Source organism: Platalea leucorodia (assembly GCF_965183815.1).
Source record: "Platalea leucorodia genome assembly, chromosome: 8".
NCBI lineage: Eukaryota > Metazoa > Chordata > Aves > Pelecaniformes > Threskiornithidae > Platalea > Platalea leucorodia.
Genome location: NC_138830.1, coordinates 29,621,088 through 29,638,261, shown reverse-complemented (window position 1 = coordinate 29,638,261; position 17,174 = coordinate 29,621,088). Strand labels below are relative to the sequence as shown.

Here is a 17,174-nt window from a genome sequence, read left to right as displayed (position 1 = left end):
AAATGAGAAGTGATGGTGGTTTGTGCTAACGCAAAAGCACTTCTGAGAACCAGAGCAGCTTTATTCCTGCGGCGCTGTTGGGATGTCTCCAGTGAAATGCGTGTCTTGAGTTTAATGGGAACACGAGGTGCAGGGAAGCAAGTGGTGGGGCCAGAATGGGCATGATGGGGGCTTGTCCTTGCCTGGACTCAGATGAGCTCAGCGGGGCGATGTGGGGTGTGGTGGGGGCTTGAGCCCCCCCAGCCAGCCCCATGTCACTCCACCTTACACTAGGGTTATCCTGGGAGGTGGTGGAGAGAAATGCCCGAGGCTGGTGTGGGGCCGCGAGCGATGCTGGGGGGCAGCGCAGGCAGGTGCAGGCAGGGGGAGCCATCAGGGCAGCATCTTCCTCTGCGCAAGCATGGGGATGGGGAGCAGGGTCAGCCACAGCCCAGACATCACCCGGCGCATCTGCAGTGGCAAAGCAACCTCTGAGCATGGAGTCAGCACGCGGGGATGTGGCCGAGAGGAGAGGCAGGGTCAGAGATGGAGCAGTACATCCCTGCCGGTTTTTGGAGATGCTGCTGCCTTGATGTGCAGGCAGCCATCGGGTGAGGATGGGCTGAGGCGGAGTGGGGGGCCAAAACAGAGCTGTGGTGAGCGCTGGGGGCGTCATTGGTGAGCCTTGCATGGCTGATTCCTATGCCAGGCTGGAAAAAAAAATGGTGTAGGTTGGCCCGTGCTGGACCAGCCAGCAGCACCGCTGGGGCCAAGTGCTGGCAAGGCTCTAGAAACCCAGATGTCAAATCTGTCTCAGAAAACAGCTGCTTTCTGGCCCTATTTTAGACCAAAATAGCCAAAACCAAATCAGGCCCCAGCTGGGGAATCCCTTAACTTATTTCAGCCATTCGTTTGCCCGTAAGCCGCATGCCTGAGGGACAACAGTGACCTATAAATATGTCCCTGTGATGTTCTCCAGCGGGTCTGCACCAGCACTGGGTACCGCAGCCGTGTTTCAGCGTCTCCTGCTGGCAGGGTGGGCAGGGTGCCCCTGTGAGCACCCCACTCCCTGAGGCCATTTTCCCCTGACTGTAGGTGCCGGGTCCGGCCTTGGAGGGTGGAGGTGTGCACTTCTTCCACCGCTGCGGCTGCTGCTGCTTCTCCTTTTGGTGGGGGGATGTGGGGCGCAGCCGTGGGCACGTACATAGGTAGGGACTCAGGCACCTGGCACTGCCCGTGGCGTGGATGAATTGTGGGCGTTGTTGCGTGTATTGGGCTGATGTCAGGGATACTCAACGCTCCTCCATCACGGGAGGGGTCAGCAGCTTTGCCCAGGCATGGGGGCACAGTGCTGGCAAAGACAAGGCTCACCCAGAGCTGGGACCCGCAAGGGATATCGGCAACGAGATGAGCTTCTGCTTTTAGAGTGGCTGACGTCCTTAGAAAGCTGCTACTCATCATCTTTGCAAGGTCACGGAGATCAGGGGAGGTCCTCAGTGACTGGAGAAAGGCAAATGTTGCAATCATCTTCAGTAATGGCCAAAAGGACGTCCTGGGGAGCAACAGGACGGTCACCCTCATGTTGGGAAAACCATGGAGTGTGCTTTCTTGGAGCACATTTCTAGGAGAGGGTGGCTGGGAGCAGTCAGCCTGGATTAACCAAGGGTAAGTCATGCCTGACCAACCTGCTTGCCTCTCACAATGAAATAGCTGGATTTGTAGGCAAGGGTACCATTTACCTCAGCTTCAGCAAGGCTTTCAATACTGCGTCCCACAATGTTCTTGCATCAAAGTGAGGATGTCATGGTCTGGATGGGTGGGCAACCAGGTAGGTAAAAATCAGTTGGATGATCTAGCACAGAGGGTAGCAGTTAGTAGGACACGCTCTACCAGGAGGCTGGTGAGAGGACACATACGGCAGGGGTCTGATCCGCGATCTGTCCCATTTGATGTCTTTATCCATGATCTGGAGGAAGCCATGGAGTGCCTTCATGTCAAGCTCACAGATGAGCCCAAACTGGGAGGACCAGTTGATACTGGGTAGGGCTGCCGTCCTGAAGGACCGGGGTGGGCTGGAAGAATGGGCCGGCAGGAACCTCGCGATCCAGGGAGGTGATTACCCGCCTCAACTCAGCACTCATTAGACCTCACGTAGACTTCATCTGGTGAGGGTGGCCATGCCCAGGGAGGGGGTGCAGGCTGCATCTCCCGAGCCCTGCCAGGACGAAGCCGGGTGCAGGCTGAGTGTGGAGGAGAGGTCCCCACGGGTCCCCTCTCACCCAAGCGGGAGATCTTTATATGCTGTTACGTTGCAATTTTTGGCTGGAAACAGAGAAAGGCCTGTGCTGGAGATCTACACACCCCTTTGTGGGTGGAAGAGCTGAGTCAGGCTATATTATTTTAAATTTTTGGTAAATGAAGCATCAGCTTCCATTTCTCTTCTGAACTGAAGATCCCCTTCGACAAAGCATAAGCTCACTCATCTCCAGTGATGACAAAGTACAATGGTTCAATTGACACTCGTTTCAGATTTTTCACAGAACTGGCTCTATCATTTCAGCATGTAGGAGGAGAGCTCTTCCAAACCGCAACTTCTGCGCTACAATACGATGTCTTATTGATAAAACTGACAGGGTTTAATTCATTTGTGGTTGCAAGAAGGAAGACAGGAAATCAGTTGGTCTTGGAGGCACTTTACAACTCTTAGGTACCTCAGGCATGAGTTTGTTGACGCCACTCAACTCGGGATGAAGGCCCATCCCATTTGCAACCCTCACAAGCCACCCAGATTCAGAAAGCCAAAAGCTGGGAAGCTTTTAGAGTTGCGTAATTTTCTAAAGAATCCTAAACCTAGTCTTCCAATTCTTACAAGAGAGCAGGATTTGGCTAGTACAAACCAGCTGAGATAGACAGTGGGATTAAAAACTTCAGTGGGATAAGTATTTGTTTGCAGAGATGAATTTCTCAGTGACCATCAAAACGCTATGTGGAGGACCTTTTGCTGTAGCCTTACTTGTCATGTCAGGTTCTCCCCTAGCACGATTTCAAGTGAGCTGGGAACTGTAGTCTGATGAGGCAGCAGGGGTAAAGGTTTTGTTTCACTCTAAAACCACCCCCAGCCTTTGTGACCTTCTACCATGCTACTTTTTTCAGATAGTTTAAGCACATTTTCCCAGAACTGAGCACTTACTGAGAAAGCATCATCTAGTAGTACAAGAGAGCAAAACACCTCACTTCATCAGTTTGAAACCACAGTATTTTCAAAAGTACTTTCAAGACTAACTTACTTTCTAGATATTCCATTTCTTAAATACAAGGATTTATATTTGTGTAAGCTGAAGCTGGAGATTTAAGCATCGCTCAGGAAACACGAGAGTAATATTCTCAATGCAATGTTGATTCATCCAGAGAGACTAGTATATATCTAACGTTCCAACAAGTAATAATAAATACCATACATATACGATAAAGCTTTAACATTGCTTTCAAGACGTAAATACGTAACACTTCATTTTCAGATGACGCTGAATAGAAGTCACAGCAAGGCAAGCTAGTGAGGTTTACAGCCAAAGCTGACTGAAAAGTAAATGAATGAAAGAGTAAATAATTAAAAATTATTTAGGCACTTATACATAGGAAAAGACTAAAAAAACCCAATAAGTTCAGCTGCCCAATTTCCATTTCATGAAGTCTGGCTTCTTAAAGTTCACTTAAACCTGGAAGTGCTGTAGCACCTTAGGCCTTGGGTTCTCTGTAGCCAATGTAATGTGCATCAATGGCACGAACTGAAACCAATGCAGCAGAATACGTACGCTGACACGATCCTCTCTGTTAGGACTGCGAGATTTGTCTCTGAACTGCCCATCTAAGACATCTTTGTCTGGAATCAGATTTCTTCACCTGATTCTGCATCCCAGCCACAGGACTCCAGATGCTCATCCTGTGGAAACTCAACCTCAATGTCATAGACGAAATCTGGGTCATCCTTCTTCTTCCTGTTCTTTTCGAAGAGCTCATCCATGATGCTCTTCCTTTTGGCTAGTTCCTTGTCATCTAGTTTGTTCATATCCTCTTCTGGGTCAATGGTTTCTTCCTGCCGAAACTTGTCCAAGCTCTCAGCCAGGCTCTCTCCTCCCAGATGACCTTTCAGCAAACTGTACAGCTTCTTTAGCTGACGCAGTGAGACTCCTTCTAGGTAAGCCTTGTGCCGAGGGTTATTCTTCAGCTGCTCAGCAGCCAAGCCACAGTCTAAAGAGAAAGCCACTGTGAAGACTTACAGCTGCAAGCAAATCTCTTCCCATAAATATATCCTCTTCTCCCAAACCCTCACAAGCAAGACCTCCAGACGTAGCGGAGCTGCTACTCAGGTTAAGATGTAGCCTTGGGCTCCCCAGGGGAGACAGTGTTACCCCAAAACAACCCCTCTTTGCACTCCCTGCATGCTGGTGAGAAGCTCCCCAGCAGTTACTAAAAATGCTGTTACCAACTATCTGTTCCTCTCACTGTGTCTGGAGAGGACTTGGGGAATGCCACAAGTAAACACACCGCACCTGAGAACTTGGAGAAATTTCTGACAGGCATGATGCGCTGGCGAGTCTTATCCTTGTTGTCTTCTTTGTAGATCAGGATAATGGATGGAGGCTGAAAGCAGATGCCACACTTCTTTGCAACGTAAGTCATTACAGTTCTTGCTGCTGGCTCAAGTGTGGTCAGCTTTACCAGAGGTGCCCTCAGCAACGTCAAAGCTCACTGAAAAACAAGAAAAGAAAAAAAGGGAAAGGAAGTGTGAGTGTCTCTCGGTACTGTTCTTTTTATCAGGGTTAGAGTGACCCAAGTTCAGCAAAAACATGCAGCCACAGTGTAAGTCTCCCTGATTTCAGTGGAAGTTGAACATGTCCCTACATTCTCTGTGAACTGGGTGCCAGGGAGCAGAGTGACTCCCAACTCCTGGTTTACACCTTTGTCGCTACCCGGGCTTCGAATCAGGATTACGTATCACACAAAAGTTAACGTTTTGGTTTACCAGCTAAGTAAAGTACCGCACAGTCAAATGATACCCAAAAGATGTTTTTTATATGTAGTCATTTTTTAAAGTGAAAAATGTCATTAAATATAGTAAATCAATGTGTTACAGTTTCTTCACAAACAACATCTGCTGCAATATCCATTGCTCTGGAGAGCTAGGAATTGCTTTCCTACCAAACCCTTTTCTGCTCTCACCACCAGGCTTTTAACTTTGTATTGCCTGACAGTTCGCATGAAAGCTCCAGGTGTGACTTCAGGGAGAATCTGATTTTTCAGTAAAGATATAACGATAAATTTCTGTTGTAAGCTTATTTGAAAAAAAAAAAAAAAATCGGAAAAATGCACCTAAAACAAAAACTTGAAACGCCTTGGAACCCCACTGAAAGAGTTTCCACAAAATTAAATATGAATGTTGCAAGAGATGCAATAAAGACAATTCTATTATTATACATATTTTTCTATTATACCTATTTGCTTTGAAAAGATACGAATTGATTAATATGGTTCAAATTTCCTTTGTCTCTGTTTCTGTCACAAGCCTGGGGATATCGTATTCCTTATTTCATGTGGTAAGGGAGAATCTTGCATCCATAACGTTGACGTATGTAACACTGGAATTCCCTTTTTTTTTACATTTTAAGAGGAGGGGTACCTAGCCAGTTTTTGTAAAGCTTTCTTACAGTTTCAGAGTGACCTCAATATAGCAGCGTATCTGTAACCGATGACAGATGGGATAAGGAGAGAGAAGAGATTCAGAAATGAAGGACAAAAGTAATTAAACCCCTTATTAGGAGACAATGAAAATATGAGCTAATTTTAAAGAGAGGATATGACGTTCAAGTGTTTACTCCTCAAAATAAAATACACCATCAATGAAACTGAAAAGCTGAGAATTTACAAGTGACAAATGGAAATGCTTTTTACACAGCACATTACTATTGGTAGAGCTTAAGCTATAAAACATTCATGGAGGTCAAGAATATCTTAAGATTTGAAAATGCTGAGCTGCTGCATGTGTGCACAGAGGAACCAGGAACTTTTGCCATCCTTAAAAGGTGGAGAAAGAGGGTGGGTGGGAGGAAGAGCTGACTGACCCACTAAACGTATGGCTGTATTTATACAGATAGCATGAACATATTGTACGCACAAGAATTTAATTTTAAAGTAAGGATTACTAAACTCTCCAGTATCAGTGCGTCCGTCAGCTACTATGTGAATGAGGTTAGGAAGTTAATCTGTCATTATCTTTTTTACTCTTCTCTGAAACACTTTGTCTTGCAACAGGAGAGGAGGAACATCGGTCTGACTGACAGTGACAACTTCTCTTTTTCCGCCTTATCGCATTTGTCCATACGCAAAATGCTTGAGAACTCCTCAGCATCAGCCCTGCCCTTGGCTCCATCCCCTTTTTGAGTCACATGAAATATTAGAGGAAACTTACAGATCCAAATCTGCTGCAGATCCTCTTTCCCAGCTTAGTGTACGACACTGAATGCACGTGTTACCTTACTTTTGGTTTTAAATAAGTGAAAATATGCCAGACATGAAGGCTGTCTCCTCCTCCGACCACCCCAGAGACTGTAGTAAGGCAAAGTAAGAAATTATACCCAAAAAGTTAATGCATGTCTCCAAATCAAGAAAAACTGCGTTAAAAGCTATTTTGAAGCCAAGTTGAAAAGTCTTCCTTCTTTGTTGAAAACCACGCAGCAAAGATTTCAAATTTGGAGTAATGTTCTCAATACTGAAAATTAACTAAAGCTGCTATACCTTGTGCTTTTAAGTAGTTCTACAAGTCAGGGAGAAAAGCAGAAGTCTCTTAAGAGCTTCTTTCACTATGTTAAAATGAGAAATGATGCTTCAAACTGAACTGAAATGGCTTTCTGAAGGTTCACTGACAATCCCAAGAGTGGGCCTCCATCTCTGAAATGGCAAAGAAATCCTTAGACGAGACATACAAACATGAGACGAAGCCATTCAGATCTGCGTAAAAGAGGGGAAAGAGGCTGTGTAACGCAGGTGGGAAGCTTTGCTGCCAGGCACGAAACGCTTGTTTCAGTCGCTCTGAAACACAGACGGGTGTTTGTTTGTTTGTTTGTTTTTTCCCTACCAAACTTCTGTGCTGCAGCAGAACTACTTTTGCTGTTAAAAAGCCGCTTTTCTAATGCTTGTTTCTGCCAGACGAGCAAACCCTCGGGGTCGTGCACCGTCGAGGCCTAAACGCTGAGGGAGACGGGAAGTGGGGCAGGATGGGGTTCGTCCTTCCCGCCTCTCGCCCCTTCCCCTCACCTCAGGCGGCGGCGGGACGGGGCAGGAAAACAGTTCGTCGGCGGCGGCCTGGCCTTCTCCCGGCGCCGGGGACGAGAGGCGGCAGCCTGGGCCCGGCCCGCTCCACCTGCGTGGTTGCCATAGCCACGGCCGCGACGCCGGGCCGCCGCGACGCCGGGCCCTCCCGCCGCAGGCCCCCTCAGGGCTGCCCGCGCCAGCGCCTGCGGGACGCGGCGGTGGCTGGCCGGCCCCTGCCGCGGCGGAGCCGCGCCCCGGGCGGGGACAGCGGCGAGGCTGAAGCGGCGGGGCAGCGTTTAGCGGCAGGTCCCGCCGGCGCCGCGGAGCGAGGGGCGGATAAGCCCCGCGGGGTCAGGCAGGTGCCGCAGGCGCCCGGACAGGGGGCGAGGGCGTGCGGAGCGGGCCCGCCATGGCGGGCGTCCCGCGGCGGCGGTGGGGCGAGGCGCTGCGCCGCGCCGGTCTGGCCGCGCTCCTCTGCGCCCTCCGTAAGTGCCGGCCCGGCCCGGCTGCGGGGGAGCGGCTCCCTGCTGGCCTGGCGGAGGGAAGCCGGGCCCGCGGGCGGCTCCCTGCGCTTCCCGCTGGCTGCGGGAGCCGGGGCTGGGTGAAGCCGGCCGGGCGGCCCCGGGGCTGTGCAGAGGCGGCGGGGCCCTGCCTTGGCTTAGAGCTCGGCCGAGCCGAGGTTTCAGACGGTGCCGGGTGATTAAAGGCGGCCGGGCTGTGTGTGGGGGGCATCCGTGTGTGCTGATCTCTTCTGCCTGGGATCCAGGGACAGGACGCCTGGGAACGGCTCAAAGCTGGGCCAGGGGAGGTTCAGGCTGGGCATCGGGAAGCATTTCTTTACTGAGAGGGTGGTCAGGCCCTGGAACAGGCTTCCTGGAGAGGTGGCCGATGCCCCAAGCCCATCAGTGTTTAAGAGGCACCTGGACAATGCCCTTAACAAGACGCTTTTAACTTTTGGTCGGCCCTGAAGTGGTCAGGCAGTTGGACCAGATGATCGTTGTACATGCCTCCCAACTGAAATAGTCTATTCTAGTATTGAATTTAATAACAGAAGCAAGCAATTTTCCAGATTAGGTAACTGAAAACCAGCTGTAAGACCTTCTGCAAAATTTCATATTAGGACAACATCGCCGTGCTTTAGGTCTCCACTCAAGCAGGTACTGATGTGGTACATAAGATGACTGGAGTTTCAGATCTGAAAGTGAAATTGTCTGGAAACTTAGAGAAAAAATAAAGAAAAGAATGGCTGTAACACAAAGTTCATTGGTAAAATCTGGATCTTATAGGGATTGATACAGAAGTAGGAGATAAGGAATCACACCTGGAATGGGGGTTGCAGTGGGAAAAAGTGGGGATTATTACAGGCTCCTCAGTAAAAACAAAATCACACTTTTGAAAGTTGCTCTGCTGGAAAAAAAGAGATTTCAGCCTTTGTGGTAGCTGAAGCTTGGTGTTCTACTGACAAAAGGGCTGTTGGCTGTACTAAATGGAAATACTGCTTCCCTTTCGCTGTGAGGTTTTGCAGATGATGTGTTCATACATTATATGACTTCACTTATTAAGGTTGTCTGCCCATGTGATAATTACGTGTGCTATTCTGTAAACACCGCTACTTGTTTGTTCTGTCTTCTCTTAGATGTGCAGGCTGCTTGTCAGGATGCCACTGTCACACAGGAGCTTCTGAAAGAGGGGTTCCACAGGTAGGTTGTCACCCTGGTGCTGCATCAGAATAATGTGCCCGTCAATTTTACGTATGAAGAAGCTTCTCTTCTAATTCATGCACAGTTGTATCAGCTCAGTGAGCTGTGATCCATAGGCATGGCTAGGCATTAGGAATGTATTAGCATGATCAAGTAATTAACAGTTAACAAGCTATAGTGGAGGAAGAAGAGGAAGCTCCTTTCCAAGATCTCTGTGGAGGCTGTTGGTAGTTCTGAGAAGTTAACAAAGAAGTGAAACTTCATTTTGATCATGGATGTGGATTCAGGGTGAACTACATCATCCTAACCAGAGAAGGAAAACATGGCTCAACAGGGAACTTTTTTCTGAACTTGTCGCACATAGTACGTGAGAGCCGCGTCTAATCTCTGCGCATCTGAGAGTATGTCTCTTGGGGGTGGTGGTGGTGTGTGTGCTTTCTTTTGAGGTGCAGGTATAAACGTTTTGCTTCTGTTGCTTGTTTGAAGGGACCTGCTGGTGAAGGTAGAACTTGGTGCAGCGGGGGAGGATGTGGGAGGATGTGCAGTGGCAGCTAGGACTCGTCTTCCACCAGGAATCTACGTGGATCCCTACGAGCTGGCATCGCTACAGCAGCACAATTTAACAAAGGTAACAACTCCAAAGCTAAGACATCTGGCAGTCACTCAGATAAGGACAAGTATGCTCAGGAAGTTGTAATCTCTGGTCATTATCTGGCTTGTTGAACCAAGGTGATTAATTCCTTTTCCTGGAAGGAGATGCTGCACAGTATCATCTTCGTGACATCTCATTGTATCTCTCGGCTTGATCAGCATTGCGCGGTGCAGGGCGTTTTGTGTCATGTGCTGCTGATATTTCTAGACGTAGGCGTGTGTACCAGGGAGCTACTGCAACTCTGCTCAGCCCCAGATGAGCAACTATGGTACAAGCTCTTCAGGTTGAAAAGACGGATGGTTAACCCCCACCAAAGGGGTGGTGGTGGGCTCCAAGTAGTGTGCTGCGCATTTGGACTGAGTAGCTTCACAGCTTCGTTTTCATCACAGCTTTCTGTGTTGCTTTCCAGTGTTTGCTTTGCATTTTGGGGAGACAGATGTGCTAAAGCTGTGGCTTTAAGGTAATCTCCTTAGGTGCTTAATTCAGTTAAAACATATGGATGCAAAGACTCTGGGCAACTCCTGCTGTGGGGATGCTTGCAAGTGCTGGTATGGCTGTGCTTACACACATCGTTAAGCTAATGTCTCTTAGGCTTGGCTATAGGCATGGTTGCACTGTAAACTTTTCATGCGCTAGAATCACTCATTGGAGAGGGACTTGAAAAGTTATTTTGGAGCAGCTTGAGGACAGAATTTCCAACTTGATCTTCCTGACCATGAAATCAGGCCCAGTGTTAGACAACAGAACAAGGAAAATAGTTTTCCTTTCTGATGCTGCAGTAGATTACTGCAGCAGACAGTGGCCTCTTAAATCCCAGAATCATGCACAAAAAGTTCCTATATTTTTCTTCCGCATTCCTCCCTTGTGTCGATTCTGATTGCAGTCGCATCTGTATATTTCTCCACTTGCAGGCGGTGTTAATTCCTGATGTCATCGATGTGGAGGCTCCTGAGTACTTAGCCACAGATCTTCTTGTTCTCCTGCACATGGAACCTGACCCTCGGTGTTCTCGCTGTTTTAGAGCTGCCTTGCCTGTGCATGGGCGGTACCACCGGCCGGCAGAAGAGAGTGAGGATGCATTGGTTGTTCTGAAGAGCCCAGAAGTACTGATCTGCTGCTGTGACAGTGAGATTCTCATTACGTGTTCTTTTGGGGAGAGAGAAATAACTGTGGGCAATCCAGAGCTTGGAATCTGGTTCTGTATTTGTCTTCTGGAGATGGAGCTCTCAGTAGTCATGTGAACATGAGGGGAAGATTGTGACCCTGATAAAGACCACATTGTCTTCCTCTTTGAATGCTGCTCCTGCCTGACCAAACGCAGATTAATTGTCAACAGACTTCTTGGTGGTGCGCTGCTGCCGTTGTACCCTTGTACTATAGCAGCCTGTTTGGGCTCTTTCGCCCAAAAGCATTGGCAGTTGGTCTGTTTGTCACAGTCCCTGCAGGGCCTGGTTTGCTAAAAGTCAGCTGCTCAGACCGCGTCTTCACGGTGTTTCTCTTGGCAGCTGAAGCCATGCATGACATATTTAATATTCACTATCAGGTATTTAGAGTAATCAAAGTATTCTGATGGTTTCCTAACACTTTCTTCCTGCATTCCCTATGTATAGGGGGAGAATGTAGAAAACTGTGTGCCTGAAGGTTAGAATCGTTGGAGTCTCAGACTCCTGTGAAACAAGAACCTGATAGTCACTGACAATGAATATTTTAAGGTATATGAACAATGAAATCCTCCATTTTCACTACAAATTGTATTTCATTTCACAAAAAAATTCTCGCTAACTGCCAAGTCAAATGTGCTAATGATTCACAGCTCCTTTATCTTCACTTGCACATTATTTGAGCAATGATTTTCTGGGATAAACTTAAGGGCAAGAAAGACTGCCTGGTCAGTTAAAAAAGGGGTGTGAAATCTTCCCATTTTTCTGCCACATTTACTGCTTATGAGCAGGAAAACGTATTTATTATTACTATGAAAGCATTTAAAGTATTGGAGGGAAGTTAATGCATGTGCCAACAGGAGGCCAACAAGGAGGAATGGAAGAATGACCTCTTTGTTTTGAGGAAAGAGAAATTATAACTATATGGCTAAAGTTGAGGGGTCTGCAGGCCAATGATGAATTCTTTGCCCTGTTAAGGACAGAAGGGCCAAGATACCACAGAGGTGAGTCTTCCTTGGGTACCTACTGTATCAGGAAGGGAAGAGTTGCAAAGTTCGTGAAAAGGACTGCCCAGCACCACTTTGACTGTGTAGGTTAGCTGGTACATTTCTGTCAGCGCTGTTTCACCTACTGGCTTTCAGGGAGTAGATTCTGTCTAGCTGTTGTGGAGGAAAGATCCCTCATTTGGAAAAGTCTTGCAGACCGTACTGTTTCATCCTGTCTGCATCCTGCTGATGCATTAACGTCTTCCGTAGATCGCCTGTCAGCAGAGTGTTGGAAGCCTGCTGAAGTGGAAGCTCCCTGTTCAGGCAAAAACGTCAGCCCCTGCCGTTGGTACAGTGTAACACACAAACCTGTGAGTTCTTATTTCTGGTGGGAATTCTTGGTTCTCTTTTAACAGTTGCTGCCTCTTTTCCTGTGACTAGCAACTTCCATAGCACAGGAACTAATCAGTAAAAGACTAGTTGTGTGATTCCTCCTCTTCCTTTCTGACCAGCTTTTAACCAGTGTCATCCTGCCCTTCGGACGTGCTTGTAGTCACTTTGTGCTCTTCTGGTCCTTTATGGGGCTGGTCTCCTCACCCTTTTTTTTCCTTAATAGTTTACTTGGAATTCTAGTATATAGTTGGCAATGGTCAAATTAAGAAAGGTCTTTACAACATAGGTGCTTCAGAGGAGCAGCAAAGTGGAAAACTACTTTATGATCTAACTAAAGGAGGAGGAAAACACCAAAGACTGAAGGAATAACATCTTAAAAAAAGACCACTTCTGTTTGTTTGTTTGTTACCTGATTGGCTAAGTATCTAGGAAAAGATGAAGTTTCTTTATTCTGTGTTCAAAACCAAGGGAAGTTGGATCTTTAATGCGGTCAACAACTGCCTTTGATACTCGAAAGCGTTGCAGTGGCACAGAGATTCAGAAATAAGACTAATTTGTCTCATAACAAATCTGTTGTTTTTGTAACACACATGCCTTCCTATATTTAAGATGCCTGCAGATGCCTGGGATATCTGCAGCTCTTGTCCAAAAATGTTTTGGAGCTTCCTGCATCACAGAGAAACCAAATACTTGTTTGCCTTGGAGAAAACTGGTTTCTCAGTGATCTGTGAAATGCTCATTCTGAGAGCTTCTCTCTTTCATGCTGTATTACGTACGTATCCTCAATGGCAAGGCTATTATAAGAACAGAGATACAGAGCATATAAATGGCTACCATTTAAAATGGTAGCAGATAAATTTATTGAGCTTTGTACTGCAGGAGCTCCGTTTGGTATAAATTGAAAGGTTACGTTCCATCTCGGTTTTGATTTCGAATCCCAGAAGAAGCCTTAGCAAAGCTCCAGTTAAATAGTGGTCTGGTTACAAATCCTCTAAGTTGCAGTCAAAAAGAAATCACTTGTTAAATGCATGTAATCCATTTACTTTTCTTTGTAGGCATATGAGGAATCAATTCTGCACGTTCCAGTGGGGCTCAGGCAACACAGTTCCTTAGTGTGTGTCGTGACTCTTCTTGCCACGGTGCTCTGCTCCAGTCTGATTCTTGCAGCTGTGTGCAAATACGGACACTTCTCCCCAGTGACCTGCTCAGAATAAAGAAATACAGAATGACTGACCTCCATCCAGCAAAACTCACTGAATATTACATCAGCTTCCTAAATGAATCCTACTCTACTGTTATTTATTTCTTGCTAATCCGCAAGGGTCCCATAATGGGTTATAGTTCCCTTGGCCTAATTCTTACAAACACCTTTCACCCATAGAAGACTGTTTTGGTGCGTTGTCAATAGGCAAAGCAGGTGGAGGGTAGGAATAGCGCTGCAAAAAGCTGGAAGGACTGCCACTGTCTTGGTTCCGATTCCCTCCCCCCTGGCCCAGAGCCTGCTTCAACTACAGTGCTGCCTCTTGCAGAGATGTTTGTATTTCTTGAATTTAAACCGACTCAGGGATTGGTTATTAAGGGTACGAAAAGCATTATCCGTCATTAAATTTTCTGAATTTTAAGCTTGTTTACGCTGTCCAGATGGGTTATGCGTGAATTTGTGAAGAGACATTCTGTGCTTACCTGGGACAGGAGAAGGATTAAATAATCTCTCCCATTCTAATAACTGGGAGGGATTAACTGCTCTTGGTCAAATTAGCCAGAGTTGAAAGAGTTTAGGAAAATTTGAAAGAAATTTCACCCTATTTCAGAAGCGGAAAGAATAACCCTTGGAAGACGAAAGCTGGTGAAAAGATGTTAATTAGAAGCAAATATTTAGACGACTTGCATTCAGCCATCAGAACAGTTGATAAATACAAGGAAATGAAGAGGAAATTACTTAATAGAAAACCTGAGTTTCTCTGGATTGACAGAAGAGCTCGGTTGCTGTTTCTGATTGTCAGTAGGTGGCATTGTGAGCTTATGGTAACTACTGGAGACTGTTGGTGGAGAAAATAGATTTTATTCCCTATAAGCTGAGAGTTAAGTGAGTAAAATCCGGTGATTTTGGGAAGTGCGTGTGTGAGGGGGATGAATGAAAATTCTGGTTTTCAAATTCTGACCTCCTTTTGAGGGCTCTGTGTGCAGCCGAGACTTCTCATCAGCAGAATCGGCCTTTCATCGCTGTCCAGCTGTAGCTTCAGGATCCCTTGGGCATCTTTCTTCTGCTTCTGCTGGAATTCAATAGAGAGCTCGTCTTGTGACTTCGCCCACGACAGGTTGGCAAGTGCTCTGACACTGGGCTCTTGTTCTCCCTTGACTGTGCTGAATGATGATGGCTGCGCCAGTACTTCATCCACTACCTCAGAGGAGTCATGCACTGCATCTGCTTGGGGGAAGGGAGAAATTAAAGAGAACAATTGCAGGGAGATTTGGCAGCCTGTTTAACCACATCAGCGCAGAAGGGCTGTGGACCAGTATTACAACGCTTGTCTCTGAGTGGGATTCTTAATTCCCATAGTTGAGTTTGTTCTTGTGCTCTCTATCTCTTATGCAAGGTAAGTAATTCCGTGTTGCAGTCTGACCCTCGGAATGGCAACATCCCAGACCGGCACTCAGCTCTGGCAGGTCTTTTATCGCCTGAAAGCTCAGGTTTTTTTTAACATCAGATAATACCAGTTGAAAATCACAGGTTGAATTCCTTGGCTAAAACAAGGTGCCTGATATCATAGCCTAGTGAAAGGAAATGGTAGTTTCCTTGTGACAAATGAGGAAAAATACTGCAAGTGACAAAATATATGAGTGGAAGATTTGGAAATCTGTAGAAGTGAGGATGTGAGAATGGAAACCCACATTAGTGGTAGATGCCATAGGAGAAACTGAGGCAGGAGGGGCTTGAATTACAGGGGGCTTAGCACTGTCGGTACTAACCAAATAGTTGACTTCAGAACAGTTTCAATGTGCACTAATCAGTTTGGCTGGCATGTGGCTCACTAAGTGTATCTAAAATCACCAAGATCCCACCGATCAGCTTTTCAGCTGAACTTGAGTAATACTGATTCTGATTAATATAAAATACAAGAGAAATCGCAGAACAACTCAGTGGATGTTTTTTGTTACGGCAAATAGCAAACATTTGCTGTTTTTAAATCCATAGCATTTGTATTATAAATATAGTAGACAAGTTTTTCTTTAAAAGCTGTAAATAACTAATAACTATTGTCGTATTAAGTACGAAGGTATTTGCCAGTTAAACTTTCTCTCCCATACCAGAAAAGACTGTCATTAAGCAAGCACTGCATTTAGCAGGCATGCCCTGATGGTGTGCCAGACGCAGGAGGATGCAGGCACCGGCCCTACAGGGATCACTGGCAGATACAGAGGATGAGCCGTAAGATAGTTGTTTCCCTGTGGAAAAATTCTGGCAGCTTTGGAGACAGAAATGAGGTGGCTGTGAGTTGTTAGCAAGAGAACATAGATACAAGGGTTGGACACAAACCTGTTCATCATTAATGTGTGTAAGGACTGACTCAGAGCAATGAAAGGAAAGGGAGAGGGGCAGGGGCGTTAAAAGCCATGTTAGGGGTTAAGACTTTCTGAATCACAAATGAATGGGTATAACAAAAAAACAAACCAAAACCCCCTCCTAGTTTGTTTAAAAAGATGTGCCTGGGGAGGGAGACAGGAGAATGGGAGGAGGGTGAGGATTCTGAAAACAGTTTGGAACAGGACCCAAGTGGGTTTAGGGGTACGAGGCTGAAGCAGCAAGGAGAAGTAGGGTCACTTACTTAAGGTTACTTCCCTAGAAGGGAAGTAGAGCTGAGGGAAGTGTGAAGTTCAGAAATCTGCTGTGGTTTCTTGAGAGGTACATGTAGAGATGAATTTGCAAAAGCTTGATCCTGGGAGGATCAAATACAGAGTTGAGTCAGAGTGGGAGAGTGACAAAGCAATATGCAGTGAAGCGAAGATGATGGACTTGCCCGCAGTAGGAAGCAGGCCAGAGCACTCTCCAGCAGCCACAGCAGGGCCAGTGTGGGGGAAAGGGGCTGAAATAAGGCAGGTCTGTAGGGACAAGTTTTCTATGACCGTTCACTCTTTAGTAATTTTGTGCAGAGTAAGAGAGAAGATAGCCAGAAAGCATTGGCTGAAAGCAACAGAAGCTGGAAAGGCTGATTTGCACTCTTTGTCCCAGGACCTGCATGGAGGTTTGAGGGAAGCCTGCTACTTTCTCCCTAAGACCTTTATGAAGAGGAGCTGCCTGATGCTTGTCCTCCTTCTGAAAGAAAAATCAGACATTGCTTCAAGCCTGGACTGACAGAGGAGGTGAGGTCCAAGCTGCAGGGCAGGTGGGTGTTTGGGGAGGTCATCTTGAGGATTAAACATATCACAGGAACCTGGGGGAGAAGTCTTTCTCAGCTGTGTTACTACCGCATCTCTTGGAACCTGGGCATCTGAGCAGTGGCTTAGGTCACTGACGGTAGGAAGCGGCAACATGGAAAGCTGCTGTGTCCTGCTGCTGTAGCTAATGCACGCTTGCTTTCACCGGCAGTGCTGAACCCTGAGCCACGTGGACTTCTGGACCTGAGAAGTTGGTGGGAGAAAGGTTAATTTGTTGTCAGCTGTATTAATACAAAAATGAGCCCCTTCCAGTACCTTAAGGGCGAGAGGAAGAGCAAGCATAGCCCAGGGGAGGAACATGAAGCTTGACCACCTCCATGCTCTCAGACACCCTTCCCAACCTCCTGGTCACAGCCTGAGCGGGGCTGTCACCCATTACCTCAGTGAGCCAGGATGGACCTCGAGGAGATGCTGAAACACAGCATGAAGACCCCATGCACGGCTTTTCATCACGAAGTGAAGCATTAAGGAAATAATCCTAAAATTTAAATGCCAGAAGATGGAAGCAGGGGGTGAAGAAGAGCCAGGTCTGCCTCTGTCTGTTTTTCTAGGGCGGTGG

General features: G+C 46.9%; 3 protein-coding genes and 1 long non-coding RNA gene across 6 annotated transcripts in view; 2 read left to right on the top strand and 2 right to left on the bottom strand.

Moving 5' to 3' along the window:
• Positions 1-866: 866 nt before the first annotated feature.
• Positions 867-7,420, bottom strand: CEP19 (centrosomal protein 19). 3 transcript variants are annotated; one of them, XM_082319352.1, is made up of 3 exons: positions 7,291-7,420; positions 4,530-4,728; positions 867-4,227 (listed from the first exon to the last, which is right to left on the bottom strand). In XM_082319352.1, exons 2-3 carry the CDS (start codon positions 4,657-4,659, stop codon positions 3,866-3,868), a joined length of 492 nt encoding a protein of 163 aa, XP_082175478.1. In that variant the 5' UTR covers positions 4,660-4,728; positions 7,291-7,420; the 3' UTR covers positions 867-3,865. The 3 variants fall into 3 exon arrangements, with proteins under 3 accessions (XP_082175478.1, XP_082175480.1, XP_082175479.1); XM_082319354.1 differs by lacking the exon at positions 7,291-7,420 and adding an exon at positions 7,112-7,237; XM_082319353.1 differs by lacking the exon at positions 7,291-7,420 and adding an exon at positions 6,446-6,490.
• A 270-nt stretch (positions 7,421-7,690) lies between these two features.
• PIGX (phosphatidylinositol glycan anchor biosynthesis class X) lies at positions 7,691-14,420 on the top strand. The gene is made up of 7 exons (XM_082320205.1): positions 7,691-7,772; positions 8,924-8,987; positions 9,474-9,615; positions 10,551-10,764; positions 12,056-12,156; positions 13,234-14,264; positions 14,352-14,420. Exons 1-6 carry the CDS (start codon positions 7,697-7,699, stop codon positions 13,390-13,392), a joined length of 756 nt encoding a protein of 251 aa, XP_082176331.1. The 5' UTR covers positions 7,691-7,696; the 3' UTR covers positions 13,393-14,264; positions 14,352-14,420.
• A 140-nt stretch (positions 14,421-14,560) lies between these two features.
• On the bottom strand, positions 14,561-17,081 carry LOC309594424. Its single transcript, XR_014229038.1, has 3 exons — positions 16,995-17,081; positions 16,612-16,798; positions 14,561-14,603 (listed from the first exon to the last, which is right to left on the bottom strand). It is a non-coding gene; the product is annotated as an uncharacterized lncRNA (long non-coding RNA).
• Positions 17,024-17,174, top strand: part of PAK2 (p21 (RAC1) activated kinase 2) — a 42,910-nt gene continuing 42,759 nt past the window's right edge. The window contains exon 1 of the mRNA XM_082320202.1: positions 17,024-17,142. The gene's annotated coding sequence lies outside the window, so the exon portion shown is untranslated. The remainder of the gene's footprint in view (positions 17,143-17,174) is intronic.